The following is a 21,079-nucleotide window of genomic DNA, read 5'->3' on the forward strand; positions in this document are numbered from 1 at the left end:
GGGGATTGGGGGAGAGAGTGCCTCTGATGGTCTCGGATAGCCACGGGTAAAGATGGTCAGCGGAGCTCCCTCGGGAGCTGCTGTCCTGGGCACCGTATTTAACTGCTTTATTAACCTGTCCTGCCACCTTCAAACATTTGTGCACACTCACCCACAAGTCTCTGTGTTCTTGCACCCCCTTCAAAATTGTACCATTTAGTGTGTATAGTTTCTCCTCATTCTTTCTACCAAAATGTATCCCCATATTCCTCTGCATTGAATTTCATCTGCCATATGTCTGCCCATTCCACCAGTCTATGTCTGTTCTTTTGAAGTATATTACTATCTTCCTCACTGTTTACTACACTTTAGTTTTGCAATATGCAAATTTCAAAATTGTGCCCTGTACCCCCAAGTACATCACAGGCAGTCCCTCGGAATCGAGGAAGACTTGCTTCCACTCTAAAAATGAGTTCTTGGGTGGGACAGTTGTTGAGGGAGAGGGTGGGTGGGACTGGTTTGCTGCACGCTCTTTCCGCTGCCTGCGCTTGATTTCTGCATGTTTTCGGCGATGAGACTAGAGATGCTCAGCGCCCTCCCGGATGCACTTCCTCCACTTGGGGCGGTCTTTGGCCAGGGACTCCCAGGTGTCGGTGGGGATGTTGCACTTTATCAGGGAGGCTTTGAGCATGTCTTTGAAATGCTTCCTCTGCCCACCTTTGGCTCGTTTGCCGTAAAGGAGTTCCGTGTAGAGCGCTTTGGGGCAGGCATGCGAACAATGTGGCCAGCCCAGCGGAGCTGATCGAGTGTGGTCAGGGCATCAATGCTGGGGATGTTGGCCTGGTCAAGGACGCTAACGTTGGTGTGTCTGTCCTCCCAGGGGATTTGCAGGATCTTGCGGAGACATCGCTGGTGGTATTTCTCCAGCGACTTGGTGTCTACTTACTGTACATGGTCCATGTCTCTGAGCCATACAGGAAGGCGATTATTATTGCAGTGCTGTAGACCATGAGCTTGGAACTCGTGGCACGGTAATGGCGACTGTCTTCCTGCCCTCTCCAGCGGCTCACCAAGAAGCAAGATGGAGCGGGATGGAGCCAACAAAAGCAAATTGGGCCCCAGTGGCTCCCACCCTCGCCCTCCACACCTCGGGTCGCTCACCACCTCTCCTGAAGGCGCTGCTCAGTGCCGGGCTTACGGCTCACATCTCACCGTAGGCACCTAGGCCCATACAGTAGAACCTGGTCTCCAGTTGTCTCGGACCCCCTTGCCACTGGGCCAAGACCTTGCTCTACTAAGCCCGTGTGGTAGCTGGTGTGCAGGGCCACCCCATGTTAAAAGAACTCGCTCTCAGGCACCTTCCATTCTTCAAAATGAAGTTTGGGACCTGGAACATCAAAACCCTCATAGACAACCCCAACAGCGACAGACCGAGACATCGCACTGTTGTTGCTTGGGAACTCAGACACTTCAACGTCGACATCACCGCCCTAAGAGACCCCCGGCGGGAAGGGAAAGGCCAGCTCAAATAAGGTGGTGGTTACACCTTCTACTGGAAAGGTAAACCAGAAGAAGAACGCCACCTCCATGGAGTTGGCTTTGCCATCAAGAATGAGCTGGTTGGCCGTCTCAGACTCTCGCTGCGGGAAAAGCGAACATCTCATGACTCTCCGGCTCATCCTAGCCTGGGACCGGTGTGCCAGTCATCAGCGCGTACGCCCCAACAGTTGACACCACCAAAGAGGAATTCTACTCCAGCCTCGAATAATCCCTGTCCCGAGTCTTTCTGGACGACCAGCTGATCCTCCTCGGCGACTTCAACGCTAAAGTCAGTAACGACACAGACCTCTGGGGAGGAGTGGTCGGCAGAGGGGGTAGAGAAAACCAACTCCAGCGATACCCTGTTCCTGACAAAATGGCTAGAACACGACCTTGTCATCACCAACATCTGGTTCTGTCAGAGGGACAAGTACAAGGCATTATGGTAACACTCCAAACACTGGCATCTGCTCGCCTACGTCATCATCCGAGCGAGGGACCGCAAGGACATGTGCATCACCCGCGCCATGACAGGAACAGGCGACTGCTGGACAGACCACCGCCTAATCCGTTCCGTCATTTTCAATATAGCCCCAAAACAGCGATGGCAACAGAAACAATGCCGCAGAAAAATCAATGCCGGGGCACTCAAAGACCCAGTTAAGAAAGCCCTATACAGCCAGCACCTCACTACCATTCTAGCGATGCTCGATGACCCCGAGACGCAGAGCGCCTGGTCTGCCCTCAAGGCCTTCATAACCCAGTGCCTGCGAAGAGACGCTCGGTCACTCAATCAGGAAACACCAAGACTGGTTTGACGAGAACGACCAGGAGATCCAGGAGCTTATAAGCCGCAAGCCAAGGCATTTATGAATTTAAAGCAGCAACCCAACTAAGGAGCAGCAAAGCAGCTCTACAGGTGGCTGAAGGCAGAGGTCCAACAAAAAGCCCGAGACCTAAAGAATAGATGGTGGGTCGAGAAAGCACAGGAGATCCAGCAGCTGGCCGATAACTATGACGCGAGAGGATTCTTCAGCGCAGTCAAGGCCACCTACAGTCCAAACACCCAAGGCCCCACCCCACTGCTGGCCAAGAACAGAGAGGCACTCATTAAGGACACCGAGGCAGTCAGGGCCTGCTGGAAGGGGCACTTCAAAGGTCGCCTTAATCGAGACACTGCCTTCGATAAGTGTGTCCTCGACCCTATCCCGCAACATGCTAGCCACCACCATTTCAGCAAAACTCCAGCCCTGCATGAGGTAGAAAAGGCCATCAGTTAGCTCAACAACAAGGCATCAGGAGCAGATGAGGCACTAAAGTATGGAGGAGAAGCACTACTGGCACGAATGCATGACCTCATCTCTCTTATCTGGAAGGAGAAGACCATGCCAGGAGATCTCAGATGCCGTAATCGTGATCATCTTCAAAAACGGGGACAAGTCCGATTGCAATAACTACAGAGGAATCTCCCTGCTGTCAGCCACTGGGAAAGTCATTGCAAGAATCCTCCTCAACCATCTTCTCCCTGTGGCTGAAGAGCTCCTCAGAGTCACAACACGGATTCCGTCCACTAAGGGACGCAATGGACATGATCCTCCCCGCGCGACAGCTACAAGAGAAATGTAGGGAACAGCACCAACCCTTGTACATGGCCTTCTTTGACCTCACAAAGGTCTTTGACACGGTCAACCATGAGGGACTATGGAGCGTCCTCCTCAGTTTGTCACCATCCTCCGCCTGCTCCACGACGACATGCAAGCTGTGATCCTGACCAACGGATCCACCACAGACCCAATCCACGCCCGGACTGGGGTCAAGCAGGGCTGAGTCATCGCACCAACGCTCTCCTCTATCTTCCTGGCTACAATGCTCCATCGCACTAACAAGCAGCTCCCCTCTGGATTGGATGTAAACTATAGAACCAATGGGAACCTGTTTAACCTACGTCGCCTCCAGGCTAGATCCAAGGTTGGCCCATCCTCCGTCATCGAACTACAGTACGCGGACGACACTTGCATCTGCACACGCTCGGAGGCCGAACTCCAAGCCATCGCCAACACCTTCACCGACGCGTATGAAAGCATGGGCCTTACACTAAACATCCATAAGACAAAGGTCCCCTACCAACCTGACCCCACGGTCATCAAAATCCACGGCTCAGCCTTGGACGTGAACCATTTTCCCTACCTCGGGAGTCTACTATCAGCAAGGGCAGACATCGATGACGAGGTCCAATACCGCCTCCAGTGCGTCAGCGCAGCCTTCAGTCGCTTGAGGAAGAGAATGTTTGAAGACTAGGACCTCAAATCTGGCACCAAGCTTATGGTCTACAGGACACTAGTGATACCCACCCTCCTTTATGGCTCAGACGTGGATTATATATAGTAGACACCTCAAAGCGCTGGAGAAGTACCACCAGCGCTGGTTCCGCAAGATCCTGCAAATCCACTGGGAGAATAGACGCACCGATGTCAGTGCTCTCGATCAGGCCAACATCCCCAGCATCGAAGAACTGACCACACTCGACCAGCTCTGTTGGGTGGGCCACACTGACCGCATGCCCGACACGAGTGGAGACTCCCTAAGCAAGTGCTCTGCTCAGAACTCCTACACGGTAAGCGAGCTCCAGGTGGGCAGAGAAAACGCTTCAAGGACACCCTCAAAACCTCCTTGATAAAGAGAAACATCCCCACCGGCACTTGGGAATCCCTGGCCCAAGACCGGCCAAAGTGGAGGAAGAGCACCTGGGAGGGCGCTGAGCACCTTGAGTCTCTTAGCCGAGTGCATGCAGAAACCAAGCGCATACAGCGGAAGGAGCGTGTGGCAAACCAGGCTCATCAATCCTTTCCTTCAACCACTGTCTGCCCCACCTGTTAGAGACTGTAATTCCCGCATTGGACTGTACAGCCACCTGAAAACTCAATTTTAGAGTGGAAAGCAAGTCTTTCTTGATTTTGAGATACTGCCCGTGATGTTGATGATGATGAAGAAAGCAGTTGATAAAGCATACGGAATCCTGGGCTTTATAAATAGAGGCATAAAGTACAAAAGCAGGGAAGTAAGGCTAAACCTATATAAAACACTAGTTCTGCCCCAGCTAGAGTAGTGTGTCCAATTCTGGGCACCACACTTTAGGAAGGACGTGAAGGCTTTGGAAAGGGTACAGAAGAGATTTACTAGAATAGTTCCAGGGATGAGGGAATAGTTATGTGGAAGAGGAGATTTGTTAGGGGTGTGTAAAATCAGAGAGAGTGTAAATAAAGAGAAATTGTTTCCAATGGTTGAAGGATCAATAACGAGGAAGCACAGATTTAAGGTGATTGGCAAAAGAACCAGAGACGATACGATGAAAAACTGTTTTTCGCAAAGAATGGTTAGGACTTGGAATGCACTGCTTTATAGGGTGGTGGACACAGATTCAATAGTGGCCTTCAAAAAGAAATTGGATAAATACATGAAGGAGAAAAAAAATTCAGGGATATGGGGAGAGCACAGGACATTCGGACTAACTCGAATGCTCTTCTGAAGATCTGGCACAGAATCAATGGGCCAAATGTCCTCCTCCTGTACTGTACAATTCTATAATTCTGTGCAATATAAATGTGGAAGTGTGACGCAGCCTAATCTAACTGTGGAGTGCTGTGAAGAGATAGCCTCGGCTGATGAATTCTATGCCTCCACTAATAAAGGAAAGTAAGAGCATGGATGTTATGCTAAACATAGAAACATAGAAAATAGATGCAGGAGTAGGCCATTCGGCCCTTCTAGCCTGCACCGCCATTCAATGAGTTCATGGCTGAACATGCAACTTCAGTACCCCATTCCTGCTTTCTCACCATACCCCTTGATTCCCCTAGTAGTAAGGACTTCATCTAACTCCTTTTTGAATATATTTAGTGAATTGGCCTCAACAACTTTCTGTGGTAGAGAATTCCACAGGTTCACCACTCTCTGGGTGAAGAAATTCCTCCTCATCTCGGTCCTAAATGGCTTCCCCCTTATCCTTAGACTGTGTCCCCTGGTTCTGAACTTCCCCAACATTGGGAACATTCTTCCTGCATCTAACCTGTCTAACCCAGTCAGAATTTTAAACGTTTCTATGAGGTCCCCTCTCATTCTTCTGAACTCCAGTGAATACAAGCCCAGTTGATCCAGTCTTTCTTGATAGGTCAGTCCCGCCATCCCGGGAATCAGTCTGGTGAACCTTCGCTGCACTCCCTCAATAGCAAGAATGTCCTTCCTCAGGTTAGGAGACCAAAACTGTACACAATACTCCAGGTGTGGCCTCACCAAGGCCATGTACAATTGTAGCAACACCTCCCTGCCCCTGTACTCAAATCCCCTCTCTATGAAGGCCAACATGCCATTTGCTTTCTTAACCGCCTGCTGTACCTGCATGCCAACCTTCAATGACTGATGTACCATGACACCCAGGTCTCTTTGCACCTCCCCTTTTCCTAATCTGTCACCATTCAGATAATAGTCTGTCTCTCTGTTTTTACCACCAAAGTGGATAACCTCACATTTATCCACATTATACTTCATCTGCCATGCATTTGCCCACTCACCTAACCTATCCAAGCCGCTCTGCAGCCTCATAGAATCCTCCTTGCAGCTCACACTGCCACCCAACTTAGTGTCATCCGCAAATTTGGAGATACTACATTTAATCCCCTCGTCGAAATCATTAATGTACAGTGTAAACAGCTGGGGCCCCAGCACAGAACCTTGCGGTACCCCACTAGTCACTGCTTGCCATTCTGAAAAGTACCCATTTACTCCTACTCTTTGCTTCCTGTCTGGCAACCAGTTCTCAATCCAATTCAGCACACTACCCCCAATCCCATGTGCTTTAACTTTGCACATTAATCTCTTGTGTGGGACCTTGTCGAAAGCCTTCTGAAAGTCCAAATATACCACATCAACTGGTTCTCCCTTGTCCACTCTACTGCAAACATCCTCAAAAAATTCCAGAAGATTTGTCAAGCATGATTTCCCTTTCACAAATCCATGCTGACTTGGACCTATCATATTACCTCTTTCCAAATGCACTGCTATGACATCCTTAATAATTGATTCCATCATTTTACCCACTACCGATGTCAGGCTGACCGGTCTGTAATTCCCTGTTTTCTCTCTCCCTCCTTTTTTAAAAAGTGGGGTTACATTGGCTACCCTCCACTCCATAGGAACTGATCCAGAGTCAATGGAATGTTGGAAAATGACTGTCAATGCATCCACTATTTCCAAGGCCACCTCCTTAAGTACTCTAGGATGCAGTCCATCAGGCCCTGGGGATTTATCGGCCTTCAATCCCATCAATTTCCCCAACACAATTTCCCGACTAATAAGGATTTCCCTCAGTTCCTCCTCCTTACTAGACCCTCCGACCCCTTTTATATCCGGAAGGTTGTTTGTGTCCTCCTCAGTGAATACCGAACCAAAGTACTTGTTCAATTGGTCCACCATTTCTTTGTTCCCCGTTATGACTTCCCCTGATTCTGACTGCAGGGGACCTACGTTTGTCTTTACTAACCTTTTTCTCTTTACATATCTATAAAACACTAGTTAGAACACAGCTAGAATGCAGTGTAGAGTTCTGGTCACCACATTACAGGAAAGATGCGATTGCACTAGAAAGGGTACAAAGATGATTTACGAGGATGTTGCTGCGAGTGGAAAATTTTAGCTATGAGGAAAGTTGGATAGGCTGGGGTGGTTTTCTTTGGAACAGAGGAGGCTGAGGGGAGATTTAATTGAGGTGTATAAAATTACGAGGGGCCTAGATAGAATGGATAGGAAGGACCTATTTCCCTTAGCAGAGGAGTCAATAACCAGGGTAGATTTAAACTGATGGAAGGATTAGACGGGAGTCGAGAAGAACCTTTTTCACCCAGAAGTGGTGGGGAGCTGGAACTCACTGCATGAAAGGGTGGTAGAGGCAGAAACCCTCGTCACATTTTTAAAAAGTACTTGGATATGCACTTGAAGTGCCGCAACCTACAGGGCTACGGACCAAGAGTTGGAAAGTGAGATCCGGTTGGATAAGTTTTTTTTTCGGCTGACACGGACACATTGGGCCAAATGGCCTCCTTCTGTGTCATAAATTTCTATGATTCAATGATTTGATACTGCATGAAATGCAACTTCAGTGCAGTGCTGCGCCAGTTTTAAAAAGTTTCCAATGTGCGCTATGGACCTCGAACACTTTCTAAACTTGCCTGCAGTTAATTTAAAAGTTTAGACAGAGCAGACACTAATGCCTGGAAATATTTAAAATTTGTAATTACCAATGTCAATTGACTTTGACACGGTTGACCACTCCATCCTCCTCCAACATCTCTCCACCTTTGTCCAACTGGATGGGACTGCACTCGCCTGGTTCCATTCTTATCCATCTAATCATAGCCAGAAAATCTTCTGCAATGGCTTCTCTTCCCACTTCTGCATCACTGCCTCTGGTGTCGCCCAAAGATCTATCCTTGACCCCCTCCTATTTTTCATCTGTATGCTGCCCCTTGGCGATATCATCCGAAAATACGGAGTCAGTTTCCACATGTACGCTGACGACACCCAATTCTACCTCTCCATCACTTCTCTCGACCCCTCCATGGCCTCTAAATTGTCAGACTGCTTGACCGACATCCAGTACTGGGCGAGCAGAAATATTCTCCAATTAAATATTGGGAAGCCCAAAGCCTTTGTCTTTGGTCCCCACCAACTGACGCCAACCCTCTCCCTAGCATCTATCTGAGGCTAAACCAGACTGTTCGCAACCTAGGCGTCATATTTGACCCTGAAATGAGCTTCCGGTCACGTATCCGCGGCATAACTAAAACCGCCTATTTCCACCTCCGTAACATTGCCCGCCTCTGCCCCAGCTCATCTACTGTTGAAACCCTCATCCATGCCGTCATTACCTCTAGACCTGACTACTCCAACGCACTCCTGGCTGGCCTCCCACATTATAACCTACGTAAACTTGAGGTCATCCAAAACTCGTCAGCCCGTGTCCGAACTCGCACCAAGTCGCGATCACCCATCACCCGTGTGCTCGCTGACCTACATTGGCTCCCGGTTAAGCAACACCTCGATTTCAAAATTCTCATCCTTGTTTACAAAGCTCTCCATGGCCACGTCCCTCCCTATCTCTAATCTCTTTCAGCCTCACATCCGCCCCCTACCCCCGTGACATGTCTGCGCTCCTCAAATTCTGACCTCTTGAGCATCCCTGATTATAACTGCTCAACCATTGGTGGCCGTGCCTCCAGCTGCCTGGGCCGTAAGCTCTGGAACTCCCTCCCTAAACCTCTCTTTCCTTCTTTAAGACGCTCCTTAAAACCTACCTCTTTAACCAAGCATTTGGTCATCTGCCATAATTTCTTCTTGTGGTTTGGGGTCACATCTATTTGTTTTGTCTTATAACACTACTGTGAAGCGCCTTGGGATGTTTTATTACGTTAAAGGCGCTATATAAATAAACGTTGTTGTTGGAGAGGAACTCTATATAGGCATCTAGGTGCAAGAGCAGAGCTCTCTTCTGGGCATCCAAGTTCCACCTAGGCAGTACGTACTGGGTAATGCCTGACTATACTACATGTCTCAGCTACTGGTTTGTGACTGGCAGTTGGGATACAATACAGCATAGAACAAATCCTAACCAGTCAGAATAGGTAAGCCGACTACATCTAGTAAATTATACATCAGCACAAACATCACAATGAAACAGAAAATCCAGGGACAGCAAAATTGGCCCAGAGAACATTCTACACATATATTGTGCATTTTGTTCTACAGTATTAAAGCAATGACTACAGTGCAACAGCACAATAGAAAGTTACTGCTTTATTGCAGCAACATTACATAAAAGACTGCAGTTGTTGTTGGCCTAGAGACGTTTTATTGCCAAGAGAGGGGGAGACAATAAAAATAAGTAACTAAAAGGCATTTGATAGTTAAGGCCTTGGAAAGGGTGCAGAGATTTACAGAATGGTACTAGGGATGAGGGATGAGAGACTAGAGAAGCTGGGACTATTCTCCTAAGAGCAGAGATGATTAAGGGGAGAGTTAAGAGTTGTTCAAAATTATGAAGGATTTTGTTAGAGTAGATAGGGAGAAACTGTTTCCACTGGCAGGGGGATCAGTAACCAGAGGACACAGATTAAGATAACTGCCCCAAAAAAATCCAGGGGGGAAATGAGGAGTTTTTTTTAAAAATATAAATACAGCCAGTTGGTATGATCTGGAATGTACTACATGAAAAGGTTGTGGAAGCAGATTCAATAGTAGCTTTCAAGGGCTATGGGGAAAGATCAGAGGGAGTGGGACAAATTGAATAGCTCAAAGAGCCGGCAGAGACAAAAATGGGCCCAATAGCCTCCTCCCATGCTGTATGATTCTAAGACGACATCAGGGCAATCCTCAATGGCTATAGTGAAAGTCAGAGGATTTTCTATTTTATATATTTAAATATGAATGTATTGTCATATGTGCAGCATCAGAATTTTATTCAGTGACAAAAGTGGACCCTACATACTGCTCATCTGCTGTAGTCAAATCATACAAAAAGATCCATTCAATTTTAGAAAATCATGTAATTCACTCTGCTAAAGAACAGCAAAAACTGAGCAGAATCAGACTTAAAAACTAAAAATAAGTTCCATAAAATATGCATGCATAAAATGTTACAAACACAATACAGTCTGTTAGCTAAGAATTAAAAAGGTCAGAGAGACTTTACGCAATATAGGCAGGAATACTTACCACTGATCTTTCAGAATATCCAAACAAATGGCTCCGGTTACTGAACTAATATTTGGATGCCAAATTTTTGTAATAAACCGAACCTGAAAGATACAATTATTTTCATTAACGTTCAACAGAAAATGGTAAAACAAAGGCCGATTTCCCAGAGTTTGAATGTCATGGAATACTGCATAACGCTTTCCTGAACACAATTGAAGGAGAATTATTAACCTAGCAATATTCTAGTTAGTATCTACTTTCTGTTGGGGAAAGAAGTTAATACTTAGTGTTTGCAACGACCTAAATTGATAGTTAACAGTACATTAGGTAATTCTTCTAAAACAGCCTATATGCCAGGTTTTCTGATTATCAAAAATGTACAAGTTTATGAATTTGAATACTTTAGAAATTTCTACAATCTACACCAAATGAGTCAATTTTCCACTGGTACTCAAGTTAAAACGGCAAAAGTCAGTGATATACCAACTTTCTTAGGCCTTCGGATTACCAAAAAAATCTGGATTGCCACTTGATGCAATGATAAACTCAAGATTTGAAATGCAAAGATGAGATTTCTGTCATGGTTGTTAAATTTCACACTGGTGATAAAACACTTTTTCCAAAACAAGCATTAAAAAAAAATTACAACTTACAATCAAAAAGCTGTACTTCACTCCACTACAGTTGTACAGGGCATTGGTGAGGCCACACCTGGAGTATTGTGTACAGTTTTGGTCTCCTAACCTGAGGAAGGACATTCTTGCTATTGAGGGAGTGCAGCGAAGGTTCACCAGACTGATTCCCGGGATGGCAGGACTGACCCATCAAGAAAGACTGGATCAACTGGGCTTGTATTCACTGGAGTTCAGATGAATGAGAGGGGACCTCAGAAATGTTTAAAATTCTGATGGGTTTAGACAGGTTAGATGCAGGAAGAATGTTCCCAATGTTGGGGAAGTCTAGAACCAGGGGTCACAGTCTAAGGATAAGGGGTAAGCCATTTAGGACCGAGATGAGGAGGAACTTCTTCACCCAGAGTGGTGAACCTGTGGAATTCTCTACCACAGAAAGTTGTTGAGGCCAATTCACTAAATATATTCAAAAAGGAGTTAGATGTAGTCCTTACTACTAAGGGGATCAAAGGGTATGGTGAGAAAGCAGGAATGTGGTACTGAAGTTGCATGTTCAGCCATGAACTCATTGAATGGCGGTGCAGGCAAGGGCCAAATGGCCTGCTCCTGCACCTATTTTCTCTGTTTCTATGTTTCACTCAATGATGCAAAATTTACTTTTGTCTGTTATAAATTAATTAAAGAATATAAATTTCTTGACTAGTCAACTCAACAGATCACAAAATCTTATTCAAATCCAATCGCCACCCTACTTTTCTTTCGTCAAACATTTTAAGGCTGCTAAATGCATTTTTATTAAACTAAAAGATTTCACCAACTCGGAAACATGACACCAGCTGCCCCTATCAGGAACCATTGAGATTACCCGGCATGACTGGACAGCAAATGATTCCTCACTCAAATTCAAAATTCACAGGCTATTCTTCATCCATCTATCATGTGTCATTCCTGTACAGTCACCAAATACCATACACAAGGCCTTGGAAAAGAATACCGGTGACAAAAAAAAAAGAGAAACACCTAATTGCAGGTATACAATACAAGTTTAGCTCAACTAACCAAAGATAAATTATTCAGATCCAATTATATAGCACACCTCTATACCTCAGCCCAATAGTTTCCTTGTTGTACTACAGGAACTGAAGAGAAAATACCCACATGGTACAACACTTGCAAAAGATATGTAGCAAGGTCTCCAACTATTTGCAACTTACAGATCCATCTCCCTGTAGTGGAAGCAGACTGAACTTCCATTCCCAAGGCCATGACCACAGCTTTTTTTTTTTAAAATGCAGTTTTCCCCTCACAAAACCCCTATAATTGGAACATGCCAAATTCCTCGATATAGTTTACATTTATAGCACGCTACGTCAAAAAAATGTCTTGCCATTGATAAATGGCAATAACAGTGAATATGGAACAAAACAGGAGCATGCTTAAATGCTTTGATGAATCTAAACTGTGCTACTCCAGCAACAAAAAGAAAAGTGAAATGTACTCAGAAAAAGAAAAATAGAATGACTTGCATTTCTATAGCACCTTTCACGACCTCGGGTTGTCCCAAAGCACTTTAGAACCAATTAATTACTTTTGAAGTGTAGTCAGTGTTGTAATGTAGGAAACGTTAGCCAGCTTGCACACATCAAACTCCCACAAACAGCATTGAAATAAATGACCAGATAATCCCTTCGGTCCCTTAGAGAATGAGACTGGGGAATTAATAATGGGGAACAGGGAAATGGCAGAGACTTTGAACAAATATTTTGTAACGGTCTTCACGGTAGAAGACACTAAACACATCCCCAATAGTGGATAATCAAGGGGCTATAGGGATGGAGGAACTTAATACAATCACTATTACTAATGAAGTAGTATCGGTAAAATAATGGGACTAAAGGTGGATAAGTCCCCTGGACCTTATGGCTTGCATCCTAGAGTCTTAAAAGAAGCGTTGGAGATAGTGGATGCATTGATTGTAATCTACCAAAATTCCCTGGATTCTGGGGAGGGTCCAGCAGATTGGAAAACCGCAATTGTAATGCCCCTATTTTAAAAAGCAAGCAGACAGAAAGCAGGAAACTATAAACCAGTTAGCCTAACATCTGGCGATGTGAAAATGCTGGAGTCCATTATTAAGGAAGCAGTAGCAGGACATTTGGAAAAGCATGGTTCAATCAAGCAGAGTCAACATGGTTTTATGAAAGGGAAATCATGTTTGCCAAATTTGCTAGAGTTCTTTGAGGATATAATGTGCAGGGTGGATAAGGGGGAACCAGTGGATGTGGTGTATTTGGATTTCCAAAAGGCATTCGATAAGGTGCCACATAAAAGGTTACTGCACAAGATAAAAGTTCACGGGGTTGGGGTAATATATTAGCATGATTAGAGGATTGGCTAACTAACAGAAAACAGAGAGTCGGGATAAATGGGTAATTTTCCGGTTGGCAAACAGTAACTATTGGAGTGCCGCAAGGATCGGTGCTGGGACCGCAACTATTTACAATCTATATTAATGACTAGGATGAAGGGAACGAGTGTAATGTAGCCAAGTTTGCTGATGATACAAAGATGGGTGGGAAAGCAAAGTTGTGAGGAGACAAGATACCTGCGAAGGGATATAGACTGGCTAAGTGAGTGGGCAAAAATATTGGCAGATGGAGTATAATGTGGGAAAATGAGAGATTATCCACTTTGGCAGAAAAAAAAATAGAAAAGCAAATTATAATTTAAATGGAGAAAAATTGCAAAGTGCTGTAGTAGATGGACCTGGGGATCCTTGTGCATGAAACACAAAAAGTTAGTGTGCAGGTACAGCAAGTGATCAGGAAGGCAAATGGAATGTTGGCCTTTATTACAAAGGGGATGGAGTATAAAAGCAGAGAAGACCTGCTACATCTGTACAGGGTATCGATGAGGCCACATCTAGAGTAACATAGAAACATAGAAAATAGGTGCAGGAGGTGGCCATTCAGCCCTTTGAGCCTGCACCACCATTCAGTAAGATCATGGCTGATCATTCACCTCAGTATCCCTTTCCTGCCTTCTCTCCATACGCCTTGATCCCTTTAGCCGTAAGGGCCATATCTAACTCCTTCTTGAATATAGTCAATGAACTGGCATCAACAACTCTCTGCGGTAGGGAATTTCACAGGTTAACAATTCAGTGAAGAAGTTTCTCCTCATCTCAGTCCTAAATGGCTTACCCCTTATCCTTAGACTATGTCCCCTGGTTCTGGACTTCCCCAACATCGGGAACATTCTTCCTGCATCTAACCTGTCTCGTCCCATCAGAATTTTGTGTGTTTCTATGAGATCCCCTCTCATCCTTCTAAACTCCAATGTATCAAATCCCCTAGCTATAAAGGCAAACATACAATTTGCCTTCTTCACCGCCTTCTGAACCTGCATGCCAACTTTCAATGGCTGATGTACCATGACACCAGGTCTCGCTGCACCTCTCCTTTTCCTAATCTGCCACCATTCAGATAATATTCTGCCTTCGTGTTTTTGCCACCAAAGTGGATAACCTCACATTTAGCCACATTATATTGCATCTGCCACACGTTTGCCCACTTACCTAACCTGTCCAAGACACCCTGCAGCCTTTTAGCGTCCTCCTCACAGCTCACACTGCCACCCAGTTTAGTGTCATCTGCAAACTTGGAGATATTACACTCAATTCCCTCATCCAAATCATTAATGTATATTGTAAATAGCTGGGGTCTCAGCACTGAGCCCTGCGGTACCCCACTAGTCACTGCCTGCCATTCTGAAAAGGACCCATTTATCCTGGCTCTCTGCTTCCTATCTGCCAACCAGTTCTCTATCCACGTCAGTACATTACCTCCAATACCATGTGCTTTAATTTTGTGTGTGGGACCTTGGCAAAAGCCTTTTAAAAGTTCAAATGCACCACATCCACTGGTTCTCCCTTGTCCACTCTACTAGTTACATCCTCAAAAAGTTCTAGAAGATTTGTCAAGCAGGATTTTTCTTTCATAAATCCATGCTGACTTGGACCGATCCCGTCACTGCTTTCCAAATGTGATGCTATTTCATCTTTAATAATTGATCCCAATATTTTCCTCACTACTGACGTCAGGCTAACCGGTCTATAATTACCCGTTTTCTTTCTCCCTCCTTTCTTAAAAAGTGGTGTTACATTAGCCACCCTCCAGTCCATAGAAACCAATCTAAAGTCGATAGACTGTTGGAAAATGATCACCAATGCATCCACTATTTCTAGAGCTACTTCCTCAAGTACTCTGGGATGCAGACAATCAGGCCCCAGGGATTTATCGGCCTTCAATCCCATCAATTTCCCCAACACAATTTCTCGCCTAATAAGGATTTCCTCCAGTTCCTCCTTCTCACGAGACCCTCAGTCCCCTAATATTTCTGGAAGGTTATTTGTGTCTTCCTTCATTAAGACAGAACCAAAGTATTTGCTTAACTGGTCCGCCATTTCTTTGTACAGTTTTGGTCTCCTTATTTAAGGAAGGATATACTTGCATTGGAGGCTGTTCAGAGAAGGTTTACTAGGTTGATTCGGAGATGAGGGGGTTGACTTATGAAGATAGGTTGAGCCTATACTCAATGGAGTTCAGAAGAATGAGAGATGATCTTATCGAAATGTATAAGATTATGAGGGGGCTTGACAAGGTGGATGCAGAGAGGATGTTTCCATTGATGGGGGCATAATCTTAGAATAAGGGGCCGCCCATTTAAAACTGAGATGAGGAGGAATTTCTTCTGAGGGTTGTAAATCTATGGAAGTCTCTGCCCCAGAGAACTATGGAGGCTGGGACATTGAATATATTTAAGGCGGAGATAGACAGATTTGAGCGATAAGAGAATAAAGGGTAGGGAAGTGGAGCTGAGTCCATGATCAGATCAATTATCATCTTATTAAATGGTGGAGCAGGCTTGAGGGGTCAGTCGGCCTACTCCTGCTCCTATTTCTTATGTTATGTTCTTATAATCTGTTTTGGCGATGTTATGGTTGAGGAATAAATGTTGGCCAGGACACCCAGAGAATAATCTAGCTCTTCTTCAAATAGTGACATGGAATCTTTTACATCCACCTAAAGCGCCAGACGGGGTTAATGTCTGGTTCAACATCTCATCCGAAAGACAGAACATCCTCAGTATTGCATTAAAGTATCAGTCTAGATTATGTGCTCAAGTCTCAGCGTGGGACTTAAACCAGCAATCTTTTGACTCAAGAGGAGACAATGTTACCAGAGAGCCAAGTCTGACACCAAGGAGAAAACTACACAGCAAATGAGGCTCATATACTCATTTGTAATAGCTATTTATAATAAAAGGAAAAAGGAAAAAACAGCAAAAATTGTTTTGTAGAATCCATTAAAAATCAAAACAAAAGTACAAAATCCATTTGAAGATACAACAAAAGTTCAAACATTGACAATATTTAAACTGATGGCTACAACAGCTTAAAAGACAATCATTTATTTAAGTTTACCTGCCAACAAACAGAAGCATCAAGCTGTGTCCCACTCATTGCTAGTTCTAATACTGCTAGTAAATTCAGTCATTGCCCACTATTTTATCCAGAAACACATGTATACAGACATGTCTCACCTTTGGAGGATTAAATGGATATGTTTCTGGAATTTTAATTTCTAGTTGATACCGCCCTCCTGCATAAATACAAAGCAGATACATTAGAAAGTCATTTAACAGAGCACCATTTACAATTTATGTTTAAAACATGCACTACAATGATTGGAAATTCTACAGGTTTTTACATTGCAACAATGTCAAATTTAAACTTCAATTTTTCCAAATTTGAAATACCATTGACCCGTGGCAAGGAATTCTATGATTTTATACAATACAATTTACACCAGGTTAACAGAAATCGAAGAAAAGCAAAGGTCTAAAAAAGGCACTAAGCCAATCAAAAACCCGCCTTCAAATATTGAAACATTATCTTTGGGAAATATGGGGTAACCTAGCTCATAACAGCAGCTTTTACTTAAAATTATCTTAAAATCAGAGACTGAATAATTTTTTTCCAGCATCACAGCCCAGATAATTTTTAAACCAATAAACAAGATTTGAAGTTCTTTACGGTATTACATTTAATATTGCAGATTTCACACATTTACTACCTATCCTTGGGATATGTACTTGGAACAAGCATGAAATTAATATTCACGGGGAGGACTGCAACTCAAACGAACATGGTCTCAAGTGACTATGATGGTGATCCACATTTATCCACTACATAGTCTATTAATACCACAAGGGTGTAAAAGATTTTTTAAAGCATTAATTTCTTCATCCTCACTCGTATTTTTTTTTAAATGGCATGTCACAATTTAATGTGGAAAATACTATGAGCAATCAATCATTTCAGCAATTATTCTTCAGTAGGATTTATTTCTGTAGTTATTTTATAAATGTAAATAAAAAGGCTACTCTGGTGCTCTACAATATTCATGCTGAATAACTTTTAATCCCATTTTCAAAACTAAGCTTTCAGAATGTAATATGGTCAATAAAAGTTTGATATAATGTTACTTATACACATTGCTTCTGGTGCCACTAAATATACCTTTGTTGGATTATTGGATTAGACTGACATCATTAGTTATTGTAATATAAAAAGAGTAATACCAGTAAATACGACTTTTCCATAAAAAGTCACATCAATGTATTACAAATGCACTCACTGAAGAGGAAATCAGGCAATGCCATTTCTGTGGCCCGTCACCGAAGAACTTTGAGCTTAATTGCATTTACTTTTGTGGAACAGTAAGCACCTATTTTATATATTAGTGTTTGCCCTATGGCATTGCTTATGAGCCATGAGTACAACAACTTGCATTTATATAGCACCTTTAATGTAGCAAAACATTCCAAGGCGCCTCAAGAGTGTTACACAAATTTGACACCAAGCCACATGAGGAGATATTAGGACACTTGGTCAAAGAGGTAGGTTTTAAAGAACGAAGGTTTTAAGGAACATCAAAGAAGGTGAGAGAGGTAAAGAGACAGATAGGTTTAGGGAGGGAATTCCAAAGCTTGGACACGGCAGCCAAAGGTGGGATGAAGGAAATCTGGGATAGACAAAGAGGCTAAAATTAGAGGAACGCAGATTTCTTGGAGGGTTGTAGGGCTGGAGGAAGTTAGTGTGATAGGGAGGAACAAGGCCATGGAGAGATTTGAACACAAGGATAAAAATTTTAAATTTGAGGCGTTGCTGGACCAGGAGCCAATGTAGGTCAGTGAACACAGGGGTGATTGGGAGTACAGGACTTGGTGCGATACACATTTACAACGAGGGTCTTATATCATATATGCACATCAGGGCCACTGACTTCCATGGTGTTGTACGGTCTTCTGGGATTTAAAAAAAAATGTAAGTACCAATAATTGGAAATTTAATTCCACAATTGTCCGTTTTCCTGTACAGTTATAAATCAATATATTCTTTTACCAATGTGCTTAGTTTTTAATCTTTTACCTTTTTTTAAAGCAGAGGGTAAACAGCAAATTGGTAGGCAAGATGAACTTGGTTGGAGATAATTATAATTATATGGCATTGGAATGGGATTCCTCGAATTTTGCAGCACTACAGTAGGGGTCAGTAGCATAGAAAGGGAACCCTCACCCACGAGACTTGTAAGCACTATGGAGGTTTGGTTCACTTCAGTGAGGACCCCAAGGTTTATCACTTGGGATGGTTAGAGGAGGATCCTTGGTCTAGCAGCACTAGACAAGAGGAAGAATTCGGAAATAAGTCTGCAAGAAATCTCTCCATAGGCAGTGAACTAAATGCTTTTTGGATTGGTTCATGGAATATAAAATGCTTTCAGACATAACAGCAGATAAAACACATGGCTATTTTAACAAATTAAGTTATAAAAACCTCGTACACTGTTTTTTCATGTCAAAAAAATTACCTCAAACATTCAGAAGTTCATGCTTTAGGTTGTATGTGCTTGGAAGAAAATAAGTGCTTTATGGTGCATGTACATTGCAACTGCAGCATCAGTGAGAAGCAATTTTTCTTTGCACTGACACTTCATTTATAATGCAAATGAAGCCAGTGCCAGAGCCTGACCTGATACCCGAGTGAAGTAGAACGAGACTCCTTGGAGCAGACAGTATCACTCTGCTTTAGAGTCAGTTCAGGCATTCATACCTAATTTATACATTAGAACAAAGCAGTTTTGGCTTTGCTAGATCTTAGAGTCAGAATGCACTTCCAAGTCTTCTACCCAGGGACATTGAAGCTATTTTTTTAAGAATTGAATACTCAATCTATTTTTAACAAACCAATCAAAAAGGTTTGCCAGAACACGATACAAAAAGCACGTTGTGAGATACAAAATACCCACTACTGTACAGTTTTTAAAATATATCACTAGAAAGTCTCCTGCATCATTGCTAATGGCATGTCAGATGATATGCTGTTTCGTGAAGAACTGGAGCACCTACTTAACTGTTATTCCATTGCTAAAGTGAAGCCACGTTCCTTTAGGCTACAAAGTATTTTCAATTGTTTTTTTCTCTCTGTACGCAACAACTTGAATTTATATAGCGCTTTTAACGTAATGAAACGCCCCAAGGTCTTCACAGAAATATTATGCGCTAAAAATTTGACATCAATCTGCATAAGTAGAAGTAAGCGCAGGTGACCAAAAGCTTGGTCAAAGAAGTATGTTTTAAGAAGCATCTTGAAGAAGGAAAGAGAGGTAGAGAGGCAGAGAGGTTTAGGAAGGGAGTTTCAGAGCTTGGAGCCCAGGCAATAGAAGGCACAGCCACCAATGGTTGAGCGATTACAATCAGGGATGCTGAGGAGAGCAGAAATAGAGGAAGCACACACATCTCCGGGGGGGGGGGGGATTACAGAGATAGGGAGGGGAGGGGCCATGGAAGATTGAAAAATAAGGATGAGAATTTTGAAATCGGAAGCTAATGTAGGTCAGCAAGTACAGGGGTGATGGGTGAGTGGGACTTGGTGTGAGTGGGACTTGGTGTGAGTTAGGACACAGACAGCCGAGTTTTGGGTCACCTCTAGTTTACGTAGGGTAGAATGTGGGAGGGTAGCCAGGAGTATGATAGAATAGTTAAGTCTAGACGTAACAAAGGCATGGATGAGGGCTTCAGCAGCGGATGAGCTGAGGCAAAGGTGGAGACGGGTGATGTTATGGAGGTGGAACTATGTGGTCTTAGTTATACTGCGGACATGTGGTTGAAAGCTCATTTCAGGGTCAAATATGACACCAAGGTTGCGAACAGCCTCAGACAGGAATTGGGAAGAGCGATGGAATCAGTGTGGACATGTGAGGGAAGCGGCAGCAGTGGAGCTCTTCAATAAAGCCAGAGGTTCGAGGCCCAGTCCGAGCTAGTCGGGAGTAGCAATGGGAGTGAGCGGACCGGTGAGGGAAACGGTGGCAGCGGGGTCAAAAGTAAGAGAAGTAAAAAGTAATTGAAGTGTGACGTCACAGCCAAGAGGGTAAGTGACTGGCTGGTTGAGTGGTGAGTAGTTTTCTTTTTCTTAGCAGTAAGAAACCTTGACATTGTAGCCAAATTAAGTAATCTAAGGGTTAAGTCATGGCAGGAGAGCCCAGACCCGTGTCATGCTCCTCCTGTGCTATGTGGGAAATCAGGGACACTACAACCACATGTGCAGGAAGTATATCCAGCTGCAGCTCCTGACAGACCGCATTGCAGCACTGGAGCTCGCATGGATTCACTCTGGAGCATCCGCGATGCTGAGGATGTCGTGAATAGCACGTTTAGTGAGTTGGTCACACCGCAGGTAAAGATTGCACAGCCAGATAGGGAATGGGTGACCATCAGGAAGAGCAAGGGAAGGAAGGTAGTGCAGGGGTCCCCTCCCTCCAAAACAGATACACCGTTTTGGGTACTGTTGGGGGAGCTGACTCATCAGGGGAAGGCAGCAGCAGCCAAGTTCATGGCACCATGGGTGGCTCTGCTGCACAGGAGGGCAGAAAAGAGTGGGAGAGCTATAGTGGTAGGGGATTCTATTGTAAGGGGAATAGATAGGCGTTTCTGTGGTCGCAAACGAGACTCCAGGATGGTATGTTGCCTCCCTGGTGCAAGGGTCAAGGATGTCTTGGAGCGGCTGCAGCGCATTCTGGAGGGGGAGGGCGAACAGCAAGCTGTCGTGATGCACATAGGTA

General features: G+C 44.1%; 1 protein-coding gene across 1 annotated transcript in view; it reads right to left on the reverse strand.

Moving 5' to 3' along the window:
- ube2kb (ubiquitin-conjugating enzyme E2Kb (UBC1 homolog, yeast)) overlaps nt 1–21,079 on the reverse strand; it is a 132,646-nt gene that overhangs the window by 37,150 nt on the left and 74,417 nt on the right. Inside the window, exons 3-4 of the mRNA XM_070870385.1 lie at nt 16,500–16,558; nt 10,282–10,364 (exon numbers count right to left, since the gene is read on the reverse strand). Of these exons, the coding sequence (XP_070726486.1) occupies nt 10,282–10,364; nt 16,500–16,558 (142 nt within the window). The remainder of the gene's footprint in view (nt 1–10,281; nt 10,365–16,499; nt 16,559–21,079) is intronic.

Source organism: Pristiophorus japonicus, chromosome 2, assembly GCF_044704955.1.
Source record: "Pristiophorus japonicus isolate sPriJap1 chromosome 2, sPriJap1.hap1, whole genome shotgun sequence".
Lineage (NCBI taxonomy): Eukaryota > Metazoa > Chordata > Chondrichthyes > Pristiophoridae > Pristiophorus > Pristiophorus japonicus.